The sequence below is a fragment of the Coregonus clupeaformis genome, chromosome 12 (assembly GCF_020615455.1).
Source record: "Coregonus clupeaformis isolate EN_2021a chromosome 12, ASM2061545v1, whole genome shotgun sequence".
NCBI lineage: Eukaryota > Metazoa > Chordata > Actinopteri > Salmoniformes > Salmonidae > Coregonus > Coregonus clupeaformis.
The window spans coordinates 50,107,596-50,125,672 of record NC_059203.1 but is presented as its reverse complement, the minus strand read 5'-3'; the positions used below and the strand labels follow the sequence as shown (position 1 = coordinate 50,125,672).

The following is an 18,077-nucleotide window of genomic DNA, read 5'->3' as shown; positions in this document are numbered from 1 at the left end:
AATCATTTCAAACCTTGCTTACATTTGTATGTAATCATGTGTCTCTCTATTATGCATGGAAATACTTGGGAACAGATTTCCCAAATTAAAATCACTTGGAGCTGATTTCCTGGTGTTCTTACAGTTTATGTTCAACAATGAACTTTTTTTTCTCCATTTTTTTTCAGTAAACTTGAGGGGCCAAATAAAACCACCCGCGAGTCCTAGGAGATGGACTCGTGAAGGAGTTGGACTCATCTAGGAGTTGGACTTGAGGTTGTTACTACACCGGGCCAATCTCTGACTTTACCACTTCGCTTTCTATTGTGCCACCAAGTGGGATTAACACATACTGCTGTACATACTGCTGTACATACTGCCAAAGAACAGGGTTATTATGAGGTTATTACAGGTTAACCCCACACATCGCTGTACTGCTAATGGAAGTTTGTAGTTACAGAGGATGCCTTTTATTAATGCATGTCATCCTCATAATGGGCCAGGAGACTCCTGCTTCCACACTGTCAGAGATGGGAGATAATGGTCCAGTAGGATCAGGGTGGATTAGGACGTCTGTATAAAGACCATCAGGCCCCATCAGACAGCATCATCAGGCCTGCAGGTGCCCAGCTCTACCAGGTGAGTGAGCAGCACTGACCTCACAGGAACACTGGTACAGATTCTTTGTCATGCTATTGGTAAAGCCTTGCTGCAGGACTGAGTTGTTTTTTACTAAAATGGCTTCTCAAATGTATAAACCTCTCTAGGTTTTTCAGTTTTCCAACTAAAAAACTTTAGATTTGTTCATATTTTATTCTTGCCATTTGCTCTAATTCCATGCAGGTTCTTGATTGTGTGACGGAAAGTCATCGCTGTTTGCCAAATGGAATCGTCGGTGGCCATGTGTGGTCTTCTTTGCCTGCTCTTCAGCCAAGCTGTGCCCATGTGTGTGCCCACGGACTACACTCTGTATGAGGAGAGACATGAATGTGACTTCTGTGTGGCCATCAATACGACCATTTGCATGGGCTTCTGCTACTCAAGGGTAAGTAGGCTACAACCTCAACCTGACATTCTTAGTTCTTCAATTAGTTTTTGTTATAGACAAGCTGGATCTGTAAAATGCCCTCACTTATAAACTTTTATACCCCCACAAAACATTTGATGTTTTACCTTTATTTTATCAGAGTAATCTCATCGAGATTTTGCATAATATTTTATAAGACCGACCTGGCCATGATATATTATATAACCTGTCACATGTTTTGCATTGCAGAAGAGATGCTAAAATATAAGTGTAACTTGAACTATAAAAAATTCGAATTCGACCGTGAGGCATATTTGACCTACATCGCATGTACAGTATGTAATGTATACAAGTACACTGAGTATACAAAACATTAAGAATACCTGCTCTTTCTATGACATAGACTGACCAGGTGAATCCAGGAGAAAGCTATGATCCTTTATTGATGTCACTTGTTAAATCCACTTCAATCAGTGTAGATGAACGGGAGGAGAAAGGTTAAAGAAGGATTTTGAAACCTTGAGACAATTGAGACATGAATTGTGTATGTGTGCCATTCAGAGGGTGAATGGGCAAGACAAAATATTTAAGTGCCTTAGAACGGGGTATGGTAGTAGGTGCCTGGCGCACCGGTTTGAGTATGTCAAGAACTGCAACGCTGCTCGGTTTTTCAAGCTCACCAGTTTCCAAGAATCAAGAATGGTCCATCACCCAAAGGACATCCAGCCAACTTGACACAACTGTGGAAAGCATTGGAGTTAACATGGGCCAGCATCCCTGTGGAACACTTTCGACACCTTGTAGAGTCCATGCCCCGACGAATTGTGGCTGTTCTGAGGGCAAAAGGGGGTGCAACTCAATACAATATTAGGAAAGTGTTCCTAATGTTTGGTACACTCAGTGTATGTTAAGCATGTGTGTTTGTGTGTGTATGATTACCAGGACAGTAACATGAAGGAGCTGGCCGGACCGCGTTTCCTTATCCAGAGAGGCTGTACCTATGACCAGGTGGAGTACCGAACAGTCATACTACCTGGCTGCCCGCTCCATGCCAACCCTCTCTTCACCTACCCCGTGGCCCTCAGCTGCCACTGTGGCACCTGCAACACAGACAGTGATGAGTGTGCCCACAAGGCCAGCAGTGGAGACGGCGCCAGGTGTTCCAAGCCACTTAGACACATCTACCCATACCCTGGCCTGAACAACTACATCCATCCCAACTGATAATGCTCTCCCTTCCCTGGATAGTTTGGCTGTCATGACCATACTCACCAATAAGGGAGGCAATGAGAATGGTCAGTTCAAAACAAGTTTATGGTCAGTAACCTAATCATTATCATAACAGAACAGCATTGTTGTATTCATGTGTTTATGGTGGATACAGTGAGCTACAGGGTGGTGTATCCTATTTATTGTGACATGTATTGTTGCTGTTGTGTTGGTATGTGAATATGCCTTTTTGTTTATCACTTTGCTTGCAATGGAGGCTGATCCTGGTATTTCTGTCTGCCTCATGGGTTTGTCCCTCCCTGTCTATCCTGTCCATTGACTCACTGAGCTATTTTGTTTACGGTGAACCAATTCCATGAATGTGACGTTATTAAAGCTGAAGTCTGTAAATAGTTGTAACTAATCTGTATTAATCACATCCTATGTAGGAACGCAGCAAGCTGTCACACTCCACACACAACGCAAATCAAATGTTATTTGTTCATGCTTCGTAAAACAACACGTGTAGACTAACAGTGAAAATATTACTTATTGGTCCTTTTCCAACAATGCAGAGTTACAGATAAAGATAAAGAATATAATATAAAAATATAAATAGTGACATGCAGAATAATTACACAGTGAATAACAATAACAAGTAAAAATAACATGGCTATATACAGGGAGTACCAGTATTGAGTCATGGTGCAGGGGTACGAGGTAATTGAGGTAGCTATGTACATACACTATATATACAAAGGTATGTGAACACCCCTTCAAATTAGTGGATTTGGCTATTTCAGCCACACCGTTGCTGACAGTTGTATAAAATCGAGCACACAGCCATGCAATCTCCACAGACAAACATTGGCAGTAGAATGGTCTTACTGAAGAGCTCAATGACTTTCAACGTGGCACCGTCATAGGATGCCACCTTTCCAACAAGTCCGTTTGTCAAATTTCTACCCTTCTAAAGCTGCCCCGGTCAACTGTAAGTGCTGTTATTGTGAAGTGGAAACGTCTAGGCGCAACAACGGCTCAGCCATGAAGTGGTAGGCCACACAAGCTCACAGAACGGGACCGTCGAGTGCTAAAGCTAAGAAATCGTCTGTCCTCAATTGCAACACTCACTACCGAGTTCTAAACTGCCTCTGGAAGCAACATCATCACAAGAACTGTTCGTAGGGTGATTTGACGTGTTTTCACAGTGTTGTAGGAACGAGGTTAAATCCATTAGATAGGTAACTCTTGGTGCCACAAAGTCTGAATGCCAAGGATTCCAGTATGTCGATGGAGCTTACTGGTGTTTATCTTAGAATTATTGATAGATGGAATATCCTGCCTGGGGTTCAAGGGGATAACATCAGGGTGGGGAGTGCCAACTGATGGTTAACAGATGTTGTTGAAGAAATGTGTAAAGGGGCTATATAAACTAAAATATTTCCTTTGTATAGTAATTTGGAGAGTAAGATGCAACCCTGTTGCTTCAATATATCCACATAATTTTCCTTCCTCATGATGGCATCTATTTTGTGAAGTGCACCAGTCCCTCCTGCATCAAAGCACCCCCACAGCATGATGCTGCCACCCCGGTGCTTCACGGTTGGGATGGTGTTCTTCGGCTTGCAAGCGTCCCCCTTTTTCCTCCAAACATAACGATGGTCATTATGGCCAACTTTAGTTTCATCAGACCAGAGTACATTTCTCCAAAAAGTACGATCTTTGTCCCCATGTGCAGTTGCAAACCGTAGTCTGGCTTTTTTATGGCAGTTTTGGAGCAGTGGCTTCTTCCTTGCTGAGTGGCCATTCGGGTTATGTCGATCTAGGACTCATTTTACTGTGGATATAGATACTTTTGTACCGGTTTCCTCCAGCATCTTCACAAGGTCCTTGCTGTTGTTCTGGGATTGAGTTGGACTTTTCACACCAAAGTACGTTCATCTCTAGGAGACAGAACGCGTCTCCTTCTTGAGCGGTATGATGGCTGTGTGGTCCAATGGTGTTTATACTTGCATACTATTGTTTGTACAGATGAACGTGGTACGGTCAGGTGTTTGGAAATTGCTCCCAAGGATGAACCAGACTTGTGGAGGTCTACAATTTTTTTTCTGAGGTCTTGTCTGATTTCTTTTGATTTTCCCATGATGTCAAGCAAAGAGGCACTGAGTTTGAAGGTAGGCCTTGAAATACATCCACAGGTACACCTCCAATTGACTCAAATTATGTAAATTAGCCTATTAGAAGCTTCTAAAGCCATGATCATTTTCTGGAATTTTCCAAGCTGTTTATAGGCACAGTCAACTTAGTGTATGTAAACTTCTATCCCACTGGAATTGTGATACAGTGAATTATAAGTGAAATAATTTGTCTGTAAACAATGGAAAAATGACTTGTGTCATGCAAAAAGTAGATGTCCTAACCGATCTGCCAAAACTATAGTTTGTTAACAAGACATTTGTGGAGTTGTTGAAAAACTAGTTTTAACGGCTCCAACCTAAGTGTATGTAAACTTCCGACTTCAACTGTATGTAGTGTTTCCTCTGTTTCACACTGAGGTAAAGCCCCACAATCTTCTTCTGGAGATGCCCTGTCTGCCCTGTCTGACTATCATGAAGTGTGGCTGTCAAACATAGGGCAAGTTACAACCATGACTCCACCGACATCAATGCAATTATGAAGTTCAAATAGAGAAACATTCACTTTTCTACCTGTTGGATTCTGGCTTGAAATATACTTATTCCTGTCATCATATTGGAACGTATTGATTACTTTACATGTATAAGACATGTATATGTTAGGGGTCAATGAAGGGTGAATATGAACTTTGTGCATGGAAAGAGGTAGGATAGTGTATGAGGGTCAAAAGCATGTCCCGTTAAGGCATGAGGGATTCGTGATAGAGAAGCACAGGTTGTGTTTTCTGAACCGAGGGAGTAGTGTAACGATCATAGCCTTGATAACTCTCTTAAGAAATCCCCCAAGGGAGATCTCACTCTTGGCATCTCCCTTTGGGTTCCTTTAGGGCAGGGTTTTCCAAACTTCTCCTAGGGCCCCTCCAGACGTTTCATATTTTTGTTTTAACCCTTAACTGGCACACATGGTTCAATCAGTCAACTAATCATCAAGCCTTTGACTAATTAAATCAGGTGTGGCAGTTTAGGGTTCAAACAAAAATGTGAAACATCTGGGAGGGCCGGTGGAGAAACCCTGTTTTAGGGTCAGATGCCCCAGGGTAAAGCTCTATTTAGGGCGATACTCACCCCTGCCATTAGCTGCAATATGGTCACCTGTTCCGGTAAGGTCCATGTCCTCCGCTGTGACTTTTGATGACAATAATATACAATTAACATGAGGCAGCCAGGACTGGCATGTGCTATCTATTTAGAAAAAATGGTTACCTGCGTAAACAAACACACAAAACTAAATAGGTACATAACACTTACCATGTCTTGAGGTCTTCTTAGACCTTTTTTTTGTCCAGGTCTTTGGTGAATTATGTTGCCTCTGCTGTCCCTCTCTATCCATTGGACAGGAGCAAGGCTAGTGGCAGGAGCAGGTGACTCGCTTTGCAGCTCGCTCCTTCTGATCCTAAAGTATTTATTAAAATCAAACGTAAAATGGGAATCTGTCTGTGATTAAACTTACAACATTGTGGTATGTACCCACAATTCAACTGCCCTAAAAATATACTGGGGAAGTGGGAAGAAATATAACTTACAGCTACATGTTGAAATTGTATTGCTGTGCGTTAGCTTTCTCAAAGTGCCTCCTCAAATGCCACACGTGCTGCATCCCGCTCTTTGCTCAAGCTCTTTTCTCTATGTAGTTGAACATAAACATTATTGTATGTTAACGTAGAAAAGCAAGTACCAAAATGTGTGATCATATACTGTGAGACATCATAGTCATAATATATAATAGATTCACACATGACAGAAGTAAATTGGTATACATTGTGGATGGTTGATATTATATTATATTATATTGTGCAAAAGCGAAAGGCAAAGCCTCCAAAGTTAACACTCATGTTTTTGTTATTTATCTGCTTTAATTCATTAACGACCTCAGGTGCAAACAATGCTATTATTATTATTTATTAACTAGATTTGTATATTTACATTTACACAATTGGTATACAGACACGAAAATGAGAATTACAGTTTAGTTTAAAATGTGCAGACACCAGTGTAGCTATGTAATCATATTTCTATGGGACACACAGTCCATAAATAAACTAGCTACACCATCAAAGATCTAATTAAAAGGTAAAATAGTTTATTCTGTTTATTGGTTGCAACCCAGTCTCTCATTAATTATGTAGTATATGTACAAATAAGCACAATGTTTTTATGTACTAATTAATGAGAGACTGGGTTGGGCTTGACCATCTCCTGCAGCGGAGCTTTTTCTACCGCCCACCGCACACTGTTCTTACAACTAAAAGGACCAATGAACCGTCAATATGTAAATCTACAAACCACGATTGGATGGATTGGAACTCTAGGTTCGACGATTTGGCCCCGCCTTCAAAGGAATGAATGGAATTTTCCATTATCTCACATTCAGCAAATTTCACGAATACGAGACCGACGATACTCTCAAGTACAAGAACGAAAGATCTCATCTCACATTTATTTTAGGTGAGTATCATTATCGTTAACAAATATCAATGTATCATCATTGTATTGACAATTTCTATGTCATAGTTGCTCTTTTTCCTAACAATGCATTATTGAAAGAGGAACTGCAGCGGCTGGATAGAAGTTAGCCAGCGAGTTTGCTCGCTATCAAATAGCTCACTAGTGCAATTAAATTACATATTAGACATTTGAGTATGAGTTCTTGCTATAGATAAACTTGATCAATAATGTTTCAGCAACGTTAGCTATATAGCTACCGAAGTTACTGAATTGGCAATTTCCGGATAAATACAAGCTAGTTTACGGTAACTAGCAAGCTATAAGTTAGTCATTTCTATACGTTAACCTGGCCTTGGTTGCTGTTATTGAATAAGGTTGCTTATAGGAAATCATCATAGATTACTATTCGTTAAATAAAGGTGAAATAGGTAACTAAAGTTTAGATTCTTAAACCGGTTTGGAGTGTAGGAAAGTTACAAGTTAGACTCGAGTTGAATCTTGTCACATCCTAACACGGAATGTGTCTTCGGCAACCTTAGCAACTGAGCTGATGCCTCAGGGCCAAGAGTACTTTAAATTCATGCAAACAGAGGCATTTGGGGTAGGGTAGGTACGTCCAACAGATCCCGATTAGCGCTAACATTTTTAACGTTACTAACTACATGCCCAAATGAGTAGGAAGCTAATTGGAAACGCGGACAATACTACTTGAACTGGGAGCAACGAGTTGTGCCTTCACGTTCTTTTAGCTTGTTGAGAACGCAGATTGGCAAATAGGCAGTGTCAACCATAAACTAAAATTACAGCTACACTATATATACAAAAGTATGTGGACACCCCTTCAAATTAGTGGATTTGGCAATTTCAGCGACACCCGTTGCTTACAGGTGTATAAAATCGAGCACACAGCCATGCAATCTCCATAGACAAACATTGGCAGTAGAATGGCCTTACAAAAGAGCTCAGTGACTTTCAACATGACACCGTCATAGGATGCCACCTTTCCAACAAGTCAGTTTGTCAAATTTCTGCCCTGCTAGAGCTTCCCCGGTCAACTGTAAGTGCTGTTATTGTGAAGTGGAAACGTCTAAGAGAAACAATGGCTCAGCTGCAAAGTGTTAGGCCATACAAGCTCGCAGAACAGGTCCGCTGTCCTCGGTTGCAACAATCTCTACCGAGTTCCAAACTGCCTTTGGAAGCAACGTCAGCACGAGCTGGAGCAGTAGGAACGCGTCCTCTGGAGTGCTGAATCAAGTCTCACCATCTGGCAGTCCGACGACCGAATCTGGGTTTGGTGGATGCCAGGATAACGCTACCTGTTTGGTGGAGGAGGAATAATGGTCTGGGGCTGTTTTTCATGGTTTGTACTAGGCCCCTTAGTTCCATTGAAGGGAAATCTGAATACTACAGCATACAATGACATTCTAGACGATTTTGTGCTTCCAACTTTATGGCAACAGTTTGGGGAAGGCCCTTTCCTGTTTCAGTATGACAATGCCCCCGTGAACAAAGCGAGGTCCATACAGAAATAGTTTGTCAAGATTGGTGTGTTAGAACTTGACTGGCCTGCACAGAGCCCTGACCTCAACCCCATCGAACACCTTTGGGATGAATTGGAATGCCGATTGCGAGCCAGGCCTAATCGCCCAACATCAGTGCCTGACCTCACTAATGGTCTTGTGGCTGAATGGAAGCATATCCCAGCAGCAATGTTCCAACATTTAGTGGAAAGCCTTCCCAGAAGAGTGGAGGCTGTTATGGCAGCAAAGGGGAGACCAACTCCATATTAATGCCCATGATTTTGGAATGAGATGTTTGATGAGCAGGTGTCCACATACTTTTGGTTATGTAGCGTATCATGCTTTTAAACAAATTAGTGTTCAAAAAAACATATTAATTGATATATTTTTATAAATAATGTTTTGTTGCATTTAACTGCCAAAAAGGCTGTTATCTAGGTCATTTCCTTAGTAGGTTATCTCAGCGTTCCCATTAGTAAGTACGTAAAACGTTGTATTCTCGTATTTACGAGATGTTATGTACACAGCATAGGCTCACTGACTACATCATACCCTTGTGTTCCTTTGCTATGTGAGTGGGTGGAGATAATCCAAAGTGGGTGTTACTGTATGTGCATGGGACAGGCTTTGTGTGTATAAGGTGTAATGTTGCGTTTGTGTAGCCTACCTCATGCTCAGGACTGATAGGCTTGTCTATATATAACCTCCCTGGCTCTTCCCCTCCAGAATTCCTGATCTACTGACCACTACGATCTACTTACGACTAGCTAAGATCTCACAGCTCCGTTCTACATCTGCTACCTATCTGAAATATACCATGGCCAAGCAGCAGATCAGGTACTGTCACTGTGGGTTTCTCTATCTCATACTGTGTGTGCAATATCTAGATAGTAGTTTTGTTTTTGTTCAGTGTTAGTAACCCAAGAAAATTAAGCATCAGTACAGTTTTCATAAGGGCATGCATTCATTACATTTTATCTATTTCAAGTGCATTGAAGTTGTGTGATATGCCAATTTGAACATAATCTCAAACTGGTTGCTTTTTCCAGCCTTCCCGCTAAACTGATTAATGGTGGTATTGCTGGCATTGTGGGGGTTACCTGTGTGTTCCCCATCGACCTGGTAAAGACCAGGCTACAGAACCAGAGGCAAGGTCAACAGATCTACAAAAACATGTGAGTCCTTCACTCTGTCCTCCCTTTTCATGTCATGCCGTGTGACTGCATAGCTAAATCTTGATTAGTTTATTAGACAATAATAATTTTAATACTCATAAGAAATGACTCTAACAGATGGCGGCAGGTAGCCTATCAGTTAAGAGCGTTGGGCTAGTAACCAAAGGGTTGCTGGTTCGAATCCCCAAGCCAACTAGGTGAAAAATCAATCTGTGCTCTTGAGCAAGACACTTAACCCTAACTGTACCTCCTGTACGTCGCTCTGTATAAGAGCATCTGCTAAATTATTAAAATGTAAAAGTTGGTGTTAGTCAAGCACATAACCACTATTATTTTGTAGTTGGCTCCTTAGCTAAGGCGTCATTACGATGAAGGTAGTTAGCTACATCGTTTAGTCAATTAAGTGACTACTTTCTTGCCCGCACATGCTTTGATCTCTGCAACGGTAGTAGGTGTGAGGGCATTGATGAGCAAGGAAACATGTGCGGTGTTGCGGTAGCTCAGGGCGTGTTGCTGCGTGGATGGAAACAGACATGGCAGAGAGAGCTGTTCCGCTAATACCTTCCTTCACAGAACATGTTTAGACTGTTAAAAGATTAGTATGCCTATGTTAATTAATCAGTACTTGATCTGTCCTCTTGATATTGCTGTATGTCAACAGTAGGCTGCTAATGATGTGATAATAGTCCGTTCACCACTGACAACGAGGCATGTTGAATGAATGGTAGCCTAGTAGTCAGACCTAACTTGATGGATGAGGTCAGGGATGGAGATCTGAAACAAGCTCACATAGGCCTAGTTCAGTTGTTTCATATTCCAAATAGCCTACAGTAAGCTAGACTACTATATTGCATCCCGTAATTGAATTATTAAGAATCCAGTTTACATTTTTACTAGACTATCCACATGAAGACGCCTAATTAATTAGAATAATCACTACCCCTAAATTTAACCTAGAAGAATGAGTGTCATTGAGACTACTACAATTTTTATTTAGGATCATACACAAGACTTGTGTTGGATACAATGTTTGATATAGTTTAAGACTCTAGGTTTCAGGAAATGGCAGTTAGAGGTTTTTCAAACCATTCAAAAAGCTCCAACTTCCTTCCTGACCTTAGGCCTAAATCAGCGCCACCTTGTCGGAAAATCCTAGGGAGAGCCCTGATTGAACATTTAAACATATTTATATTTGGCTACTGAAGAGCAGGCAATTACCAAATACCCATAAGGCTATAGCCTACCATTTCTATTCAGGCAGTCTTTTTGCCAACATCATTATTAGGCTTAAAAGGTGCTCAAGTGGTAAATTCTTCAAGGTTAGCAGGTCTGCACTAATATATAGGATGGGATATCTTGGTCAGTACTTCAAAGAATCCGGTTGCCTTTGTGAAAGACTAATGCCAGGTTTTGAGTCCCGTGTCTGTAACAACTGACTCCCGCCATTGTCCTATTCTTCCCCGTTGAGTAATCCTGAGGAATGTGCAAGGAGAGATCAAATTTCCCTCTGCTCTGTGCACCCATTCAGCTGGCATCTCCACTCAAAGCCTTAAGCCCCTTGATGCTCCTTAGTTCTGTTTTACCTACAGGGGTAGTAATGGCTGTACTTTGTATTTACATATGCTTTGTTGGATGATGTCGCTTTTAAACTGTGTTCATGAATTAATTTGTAGTAATTAGTTGTGATAAGTTTCCCTCATTTGGACATGTCTTTTCTCTCTTAGGATGGACTGCTTTGTCAAAACCGTTAGATCAGAAGGATACTTTGGCATGTATAGAGGTAAGAGTCATTTCATTTTTAGTCGTAGTGGTTATATACCTAGTCAACAGGGGGTTATTAGTGGAATTGCAACAAACTGATCAGGATTGAATTATTTATTGACTTAAAGTATAAGCTGTCAAGTTGCTGTTCAAACACAATTAATGCAGTAGTTGCTCATTACTGATAGAAAAAACTATATTCACATGTGATCTTAAAAATTGATAGGTTGTGGTGACAATGTACTGATGTGATGTTTATATGCATCCTTCATTATGTAAATTGGTTGTTAATTCATGCTCATTTGTTTTTTAATTGAATGAATGACAAATGGTAGAATATTCTCCATCAATTCTTATAAAAGGAAATTGACATATTTTCAATTGATCACATGATTGATGCAGTGTTCAGTGAAATGCATTACTATATATAGCCTTACTGAAACTGAATATTGTGTGAAACACATTTATGATGGGCAACATATAGTGTCTATTGTGGGGAGGAGGTTGGAGGCCATTTTATGGGGCTCCATTTGTGTGAGGAATGCTTGTTTTTTTGCATCTGTGTTTTTCATATTACAGACGTGGATCCCCCTGGGATATTGAGAGGCTAGCCGATATGGCGCAGCCACGCTGGAGGCAAATCATTTAATGGTTCTTACTACACTGCTCTATTTCAACTAGGCAAACAATGTTTTTTTAAATGTCCTATTTGTGAAATATTTTGTTCCTTCATGTCTTCATACAACTTAATCTCACCTGTCCTGTCGACTCCTTTTACTTTCTCTGTTCTTTCACCAACACTTGTGACCATTGACATTCAGTGTTCTTGTGAAAATGTATGTTGTAGTAGTGGCTAAGGCTACCTTCATTCTCGTCTATCCATTCTAGTCTACACCTTAATCTAATGTCTTCTTTTCTAAAGAAATGTTGGTCTTTCTTACATTAGACTAGCCTAACTTTCTCACTTTGTCTTTTTAATTTCCCATCCTCTCTGCATGCCCTTCTCTAGTGTTCTCTGGTCTCTTCTCTCATTCATGTTCTACTTGGTTCTCATCATGTTTCTAATGTTTGAATGGAACTCATTATGTTGACTTGCTTGTGATGATTTTTAAGGTTTGACTAATGGTCAATTGGTTTATCTTCAGGTGCTGCTGTGAATCTGACCTTGGTCACTCCAGAGAAGGCCATCAAACTAGCCGCAAATGACTTCTTCCGGCAGCATCTTAGCAAAAATGAGTAAACGACCGTTTACATTTCAGCCATTGAAGACAGTAGATTAAGAGGAAAGGCTGATTTAGTGGAATAGATGTATAACAACGTGTCCAACTAGTCATTGACGAGACATGTCCCACGCTTGCGTTCTAATCTCCGATTCTTTGTTGCAGGAAGGGCTTGACAGTGTTTAAGGAGATGTTGGCAGGATGTGGTGCAGGCATGTGCCAGGTTGTCATTACTACTCCTATGGAAATGCTCAAGATTCAACTTCAGGACGCAGGAAGGCTAGGTAAACAAGGTCACAGTATTATCCTGATTTGATTGATGGAAGTTTGTGCAAATATATTAATGTCTTTTTGTTTTTCTTCCTCCCAGCAGCTCAGCAGAGAAAGCCAGCCACGATATCTCCCGCTAAGCTGGCTGCCACCACCACGGTGCTGAGCAGGTCCTACAACGCGGGGCCCAGCACTGAAGCCAGGGCGGTGTCTGCTACCCAGATCGCCCGGGAGGTTCTGCACACGCAAGGCATCCAGGGCCTCTACAAAGGCCTCTGGGCCACCCTCATGAGGTAAGAGCTTGTTACACATGAATGTGACTCATATGACTTATTCATATAAGTCAAAGGCCTGAAGTAAATTTTAATGGGGTGCTGGGCTAGAAAACAAAGAGGTGTGTGTGTGTGTATATATATATATATATATATATATATATATATACAGCAAAAAAACAAACATTCCGTTTTCAGGACCCTGTCTTTCAAAGATAATTCGTAAAAGTCCAAATAACTTCACAGATCTTCATTGTAAAGGATTTAAACACTGTTTCCCATGCTTGTTCAATAAATAATAAACCATAAACAATTAATGAACAATTAATGGAATGGTCGTTAAGACACTAACAGCTTACAGACGGTAGGCAATTAAGGTCACAAACTGCATGAACGTGCCTTAGGCATGCTGCAAGGAGGCATGAGGACTGCAGTTGTAGCCAGGGAAATAAATTGCAATGTCCGTAATGTGAGCGACCTAAAAGACAGCGCTACAGGGAGACAGGACGGACAGCTGATCGTCCTCGCAGTGGCAGACCATGTGTAACACCTGCACAGGATCGGTACATCCCAACATCACACCTGCGGGAGTAGGTACAGGATGGCAACAACAACTGCCCGAGTTACACCAGGAACGCACAATCCCTCCATCAGTGTTCAGACTGTCCGCAATAGGCTGAGAGAGGCTGGACTGAGGGCTTGTAGGCCTGTTGTAAGGCAGGTCCTCACCAGACATCACCAGCAACAACGTCGCCTATAGGCACAAACCCACCGTCGCTGGACCAGACAGGACTGGCAAAAAGTGCTCTTCACTGACGAGTCGCAGTTTTGTATCACCAGAGGTGATGGTCGGATTTGCGTTTATCGTCAAAGGAATGAGCGTTACACTGAGGCCTGTACTCTGGAGTGGGATCGATTTGTATGTGGAGGGTCCATCATGGTCTGGGGCGGTGTTTCACATCATCATCGGACTGAGCTTGTTGTCATTTCAGGCAATCTCAACGCTGTGCATTACAGGGAAGACATCCTCCTCCCTCATGTGGTACCCTTCCTGCAGGCTCATCCTGACATGACCCTCCAGCATGACAATGCCACCAGCTATACTGCTCGTTCTGTGTGTGATTTCCTGCAAGACAGGAATGTCAGTGTTCTGCCATGGCCAGCGAAGTGCCCGGATCTCAATCCCATTGAGTATGTCTGGGACCTGTTTGATCGGAGGGTGAGGGCTAGGGCCATTTCCCCCCAGAAATGTCCAGGAACTTGCAGGTGCCTTGGTGGAAGAGTGGGGTAACATCTCACAGCATGAACTGTCAAATCTGGTGCAGTCCATGAGGAGGAGATGCACTGCAGTACTTAATGCAGCTGGTGGCCACACCAGATACTGACTGTCACTTTTGATTTTGACCCCCCCCCCCCCTCCCCTCTTTGTTCAGGGACATTTAATTCAATTTCTGTTAGTCACATGTCTGTGGAACTTGTTCAGTTTCTCAGTTGTTGAATCTTATGTTCATACAAATATTTACATGTTAAGTTTGCTGAAAATAAACGCAGTTGACAGTGAGAGGACATTTCTTTTTTTGCTGAGTTTATATATATATATATATATATATATATATATATATATATATATATATATATATATATGTGTGTGTGTATACAGTTGAAGTCTGAAGTTTACATACACCTTAGCCAAATACATTTAAACTCAACTCCTGACATTTTAATCCTAGTAAAAATTCCCTGTCTTAGGTCAGTTAGGATCACCACTTTATTTTAAGAATGTGAAATGTCAGAATAATAGTAGAGAGAATTATTAATTTCAGCTTTTATTTATTTAATCACATTCCCAGTGGGTCAGAAGTTTACATACACTCAATTAGTATTTGGTAGCATTGCCTTTAATTATTTGGTAGCATTGCTTGGGGTCATTGTCAATTTGAAAGACCCATTTGCGACCAAGCTTTAACTTCCTGACTGATGTCTTGAGATGTTGCTTCAATATATCCACATAATTTTCCTTCCTCATGATGCCATCTATTTTGTGAAGTGCACCAGACCCTCCTGCAGCAAAGCACCCCCACAGCATGATTCTGCCACCCCCGTGCTTCACGGTTGGGATGGTGTTCTTCGGCTTGCAAGCGTCCCTCTTTTTCCTCCAAACATAACGATGGTCATTATGGCCAAACAGTTAACTTAATCCCTCATTAAAATGCAAATCAATTTATAACATTCTTGACATGTGTTTTTCTGGATTTTTTTGTTGTTATTCTGTCTCACTGTTCAAATAAACCTACCATTACAATTATAGACTGATCATTTCTTTGCCAGTGGGCAAACGTACAAAATCAGCAGGGGATCAAATACTTTTTTCCCTCACTGTATGTGTGTGTGTATCCGTACGTATGGGTTGGTCTAATCCTGGACGCCGATTGGTTAAAACTGCATTCCGGCCAGTGTCTATTCCACAAGTTAACACCGTCTACAGCTACAACGTTGAAATGCCTATTTACTCTGTTCCATCAGACTGCGCAATCCACTGTCTCATCAGCCCAGCCAGACAATTTATGAACTTAATCTCCACGGAAAAAACATCTAGACATTATCTCCCATTTCTTTTAGACTAGCAATTGTTTTTTAATAGCAGAGATTTGTATAAAACTGTCTCTCTGACATTAGCAACATTGTTTCAATATTGAAATTTGATCTCCAGCTGTCCCATAGTAAAGAACGTGAGGGGTTGGGAGTTAGGACAAGACCGACAAGAATCATCATTTTTATGGACATATACAAAGGAATGTCAATAGAAAACAGGCAAAACTAAACAAAATGCACCTAGTTTGCAGTCTTTCCAGCTTAAGTTTGAAGTGATTGTGTTAGCTGTGTTGTTGGCTAGCTCCTCTGAACATCATTGTCCTGACGAGAGCACACAGTTTCTATGCCAGGTGAAATCGTGCATCATTAGCTCATTCTTATTAATGTATCCAAATGTCACTAGAAAACAGCTTAAACAAATGCAGCTACTTTGCTGCACTGTTTGACGTGACTAAGTTAGCCGTAGTTGGCTAGCTAGCAAGCAAGGGATAAGAACGTTGCCAGCCAGTCTCGGGCCTAACACCGTGCCAATATATCCTCCAAACACCGGTTTCTCGGGCATTATAAAATACTTGTTTTGTGTTTCAGAGATGTTCCCTTCTCCATGGTCTACTTCCCACTATTCGCCCACCTCAACCGGCTGGGACAGCCCTCTCGAGATGAATCAGCACCCTTCTACTGGGCTTTCTTCTCTGGCTGTCTGGCTGGCTCTACCGCAGCTGTGGCAGTCAATCCTTGTGATGGTGAGTCTGGAATCTCTCTGTTTGTGACCCGCTCTTTAAGCTAGTGGATGTGTATTTGGTTTACTGCTGTAGTTCCTGTTATAACAAGTTCCCGCTCTTTATTTCAGTTGTGAAAACGAGATTGCAATCTCTAAACAAAGGCGCCAGTGAGGAGAGCTACAACGGTGTGGTTGACTGTGTCAGGTACAGAGTCAGTCTTTTATCACTTGTATTTTCCTGCCTTTGATCTTTTTGCAACTTCACAACCAGTGAGGTGTATAACAAATGATTTACACACATTCCTGCAATTCAAGCAGTGTTGATTTATTTCCTGTCTCCTGGCAGTAAGATCATGCGTAAGGAGGGTCCCTCTGCCTTCCTGAAGGGAGCAGGCTGCAGGGCGCTGGTCATCGCTCCTCTCTTCGGCATCGCACAGGTCATGTACTTTATTGGCATCGGAGAGTTCATCCTGGACCTGTCACCTTTCAACTAACTACCTGTCTGCATGAGATTAGCAATCCTGCCTGGCTGTGCATTGGACTCTCGCACGTCAGATGAAGAAGTATCTCAGAAAAAGACTGGCAGCTATACACCATCAGTATATATTACAGAAAATAAACCCAAGTAAGACTGAGGTGTCAGAGCTTTGGAGCCTGGAAAAAACTGAAAAAAGCATTCTGTAGTTCTTGACTTCCTGTATGGTCTAACGGCTGTACTGCACTTCCTCCAAATGTTTTCCTGGCTTATTTAATGGGCTGTGACCAACGTTTGCACTTGAAAGTGCCAGTTTGCTGAACTGGGGACCGAGAACTGCAGCAGTGGCTCTGGCTGGGGAGTCCTTCTGGTTCCTCTTTGTGAGGGAGGTGGGGACCACTTCAACACAACCAACGACTGAAGGCATTTTCATGCCTTTTTATTTTTTTTTATTCATTCATTGTTGGTCTGAAAAACCCTTGGGGGGATAATTTAAGATTCCGCTTTTGTGCTGTTGGTTGAATGCAATAGTGTGGAGTAAAGAGATTTTGTGTGGGTATTTCAAAGCGTCAATCATGTGACTTCAAGCCTTCAATTCATCCGATTTTACATGTGTGAATTGATAAATTCACTGTGATCGACTGAGGAGGCCTAAGATCTCTAGAAATACTCTAGAAGTAGCTTTTTAACATTTTTAAAGAAACATTTTTTACTGGCACCATTTCACTGAGGTTTAGTTTGAGATCGATGGACCAAGCACTTAATTGCTATTCCACAGCAACAACTCATGAATTATCAGCATTGTTAAGCTTTTTGTATTGTTTTATATTCTAAATACTTGAGATTCATTCATATAATGTAGTATATACAGTAGAGCTGTGGAGTGTACTGTTATTGTCCATGTTACTTCAAGGATATAGGTCAAGATTTAGATTAGTTTACAGTCATTATTTAGTTTCTTTTAATTAATGACATGCCCCTAAATTTCATGCAAATGGTTTTGAATTTGCTTTGAGTGGATTGGTATTTCTCACACTGTAAGGAAGCAATACTTTATCTGGACTGACTGAGCCTGCCAAATGGCATCACTGATACTATCTGCTCCCAGGTCATCTAACACAGGAAATGACTGTTACTTTGCTTTGTATGGCGTATTTCTAGTTTTGTTTGGTATATGTTTATCAAATAAACATTTAACAGCTGTCTGCTCTTAACT

At 41.4% G+C, this 18,077-nt stretch overlaps 2 protein-coding genes across 3 annotated transcripts; both read left to right on the top strand.

Moving 5' to 3' along the window:
- The first annotated feature begins 595 nt into the window (after positions 1–595).
- tshba (thyroid stimulating hormone subunit beta a) lies at positions 596–2,596 on the top strand. Its single transcript, XM_041893102.2, has 3 exons — positions 596–618; positions 823–1,024; positions 1,949–2,596. Exons 2-3 carry the CDS (start codon positions 863–865, stop codon positions 2,228–2,230), a joined length of 444 nt encoding a protein of 147 aa, XP_041749036.1. The 5' UTR covers positions 596–618; positions 823–862; the 3' UTR covers positions 2,231–2,596.
- Positions 2,597–6,751: 4,155 nt separating this feature from the next.
- Positions 6,752–18,075, top strand: LOC121578366 (mitochondrial glutamate carrier 1). Of its 2 annotated transcripts, none has more exons than XM_041892709.1 (10): positions 6,752–6,855; positions 9,102–9,212; positions 9,425–9,550; positions 11,275–11,330; positions 12,457–12,547; positions 12,697–12,815; positions 12,905–13,094; positions 16,254–16,408; positions 16,516–16,591; positions 16,733–18,075. In XM_041892709.1, exons 2-10 carry the CDS (start codon positions 9,193–9,195, stop codon positions 16,878–16,880), a joined length of 981 nt encoding a protein of 326 aa, XP_041748643.1. In that variant the 5' UTR covers positions 6,752–6,855; positions 9,102–9,192; the 3' UTR covers positions 16,881–18,075. The 2 variants fall into 2 exon arrangements, with proteins under 2 accessions (XP_041748643.1, XP_041748642.1); XM_041892708.1 differs by having other exon boundaries at positions 12,902–13,094.
- The last annotated feature ends 2 nt before the right edge of the window (positions 18,076–18,077 follow it).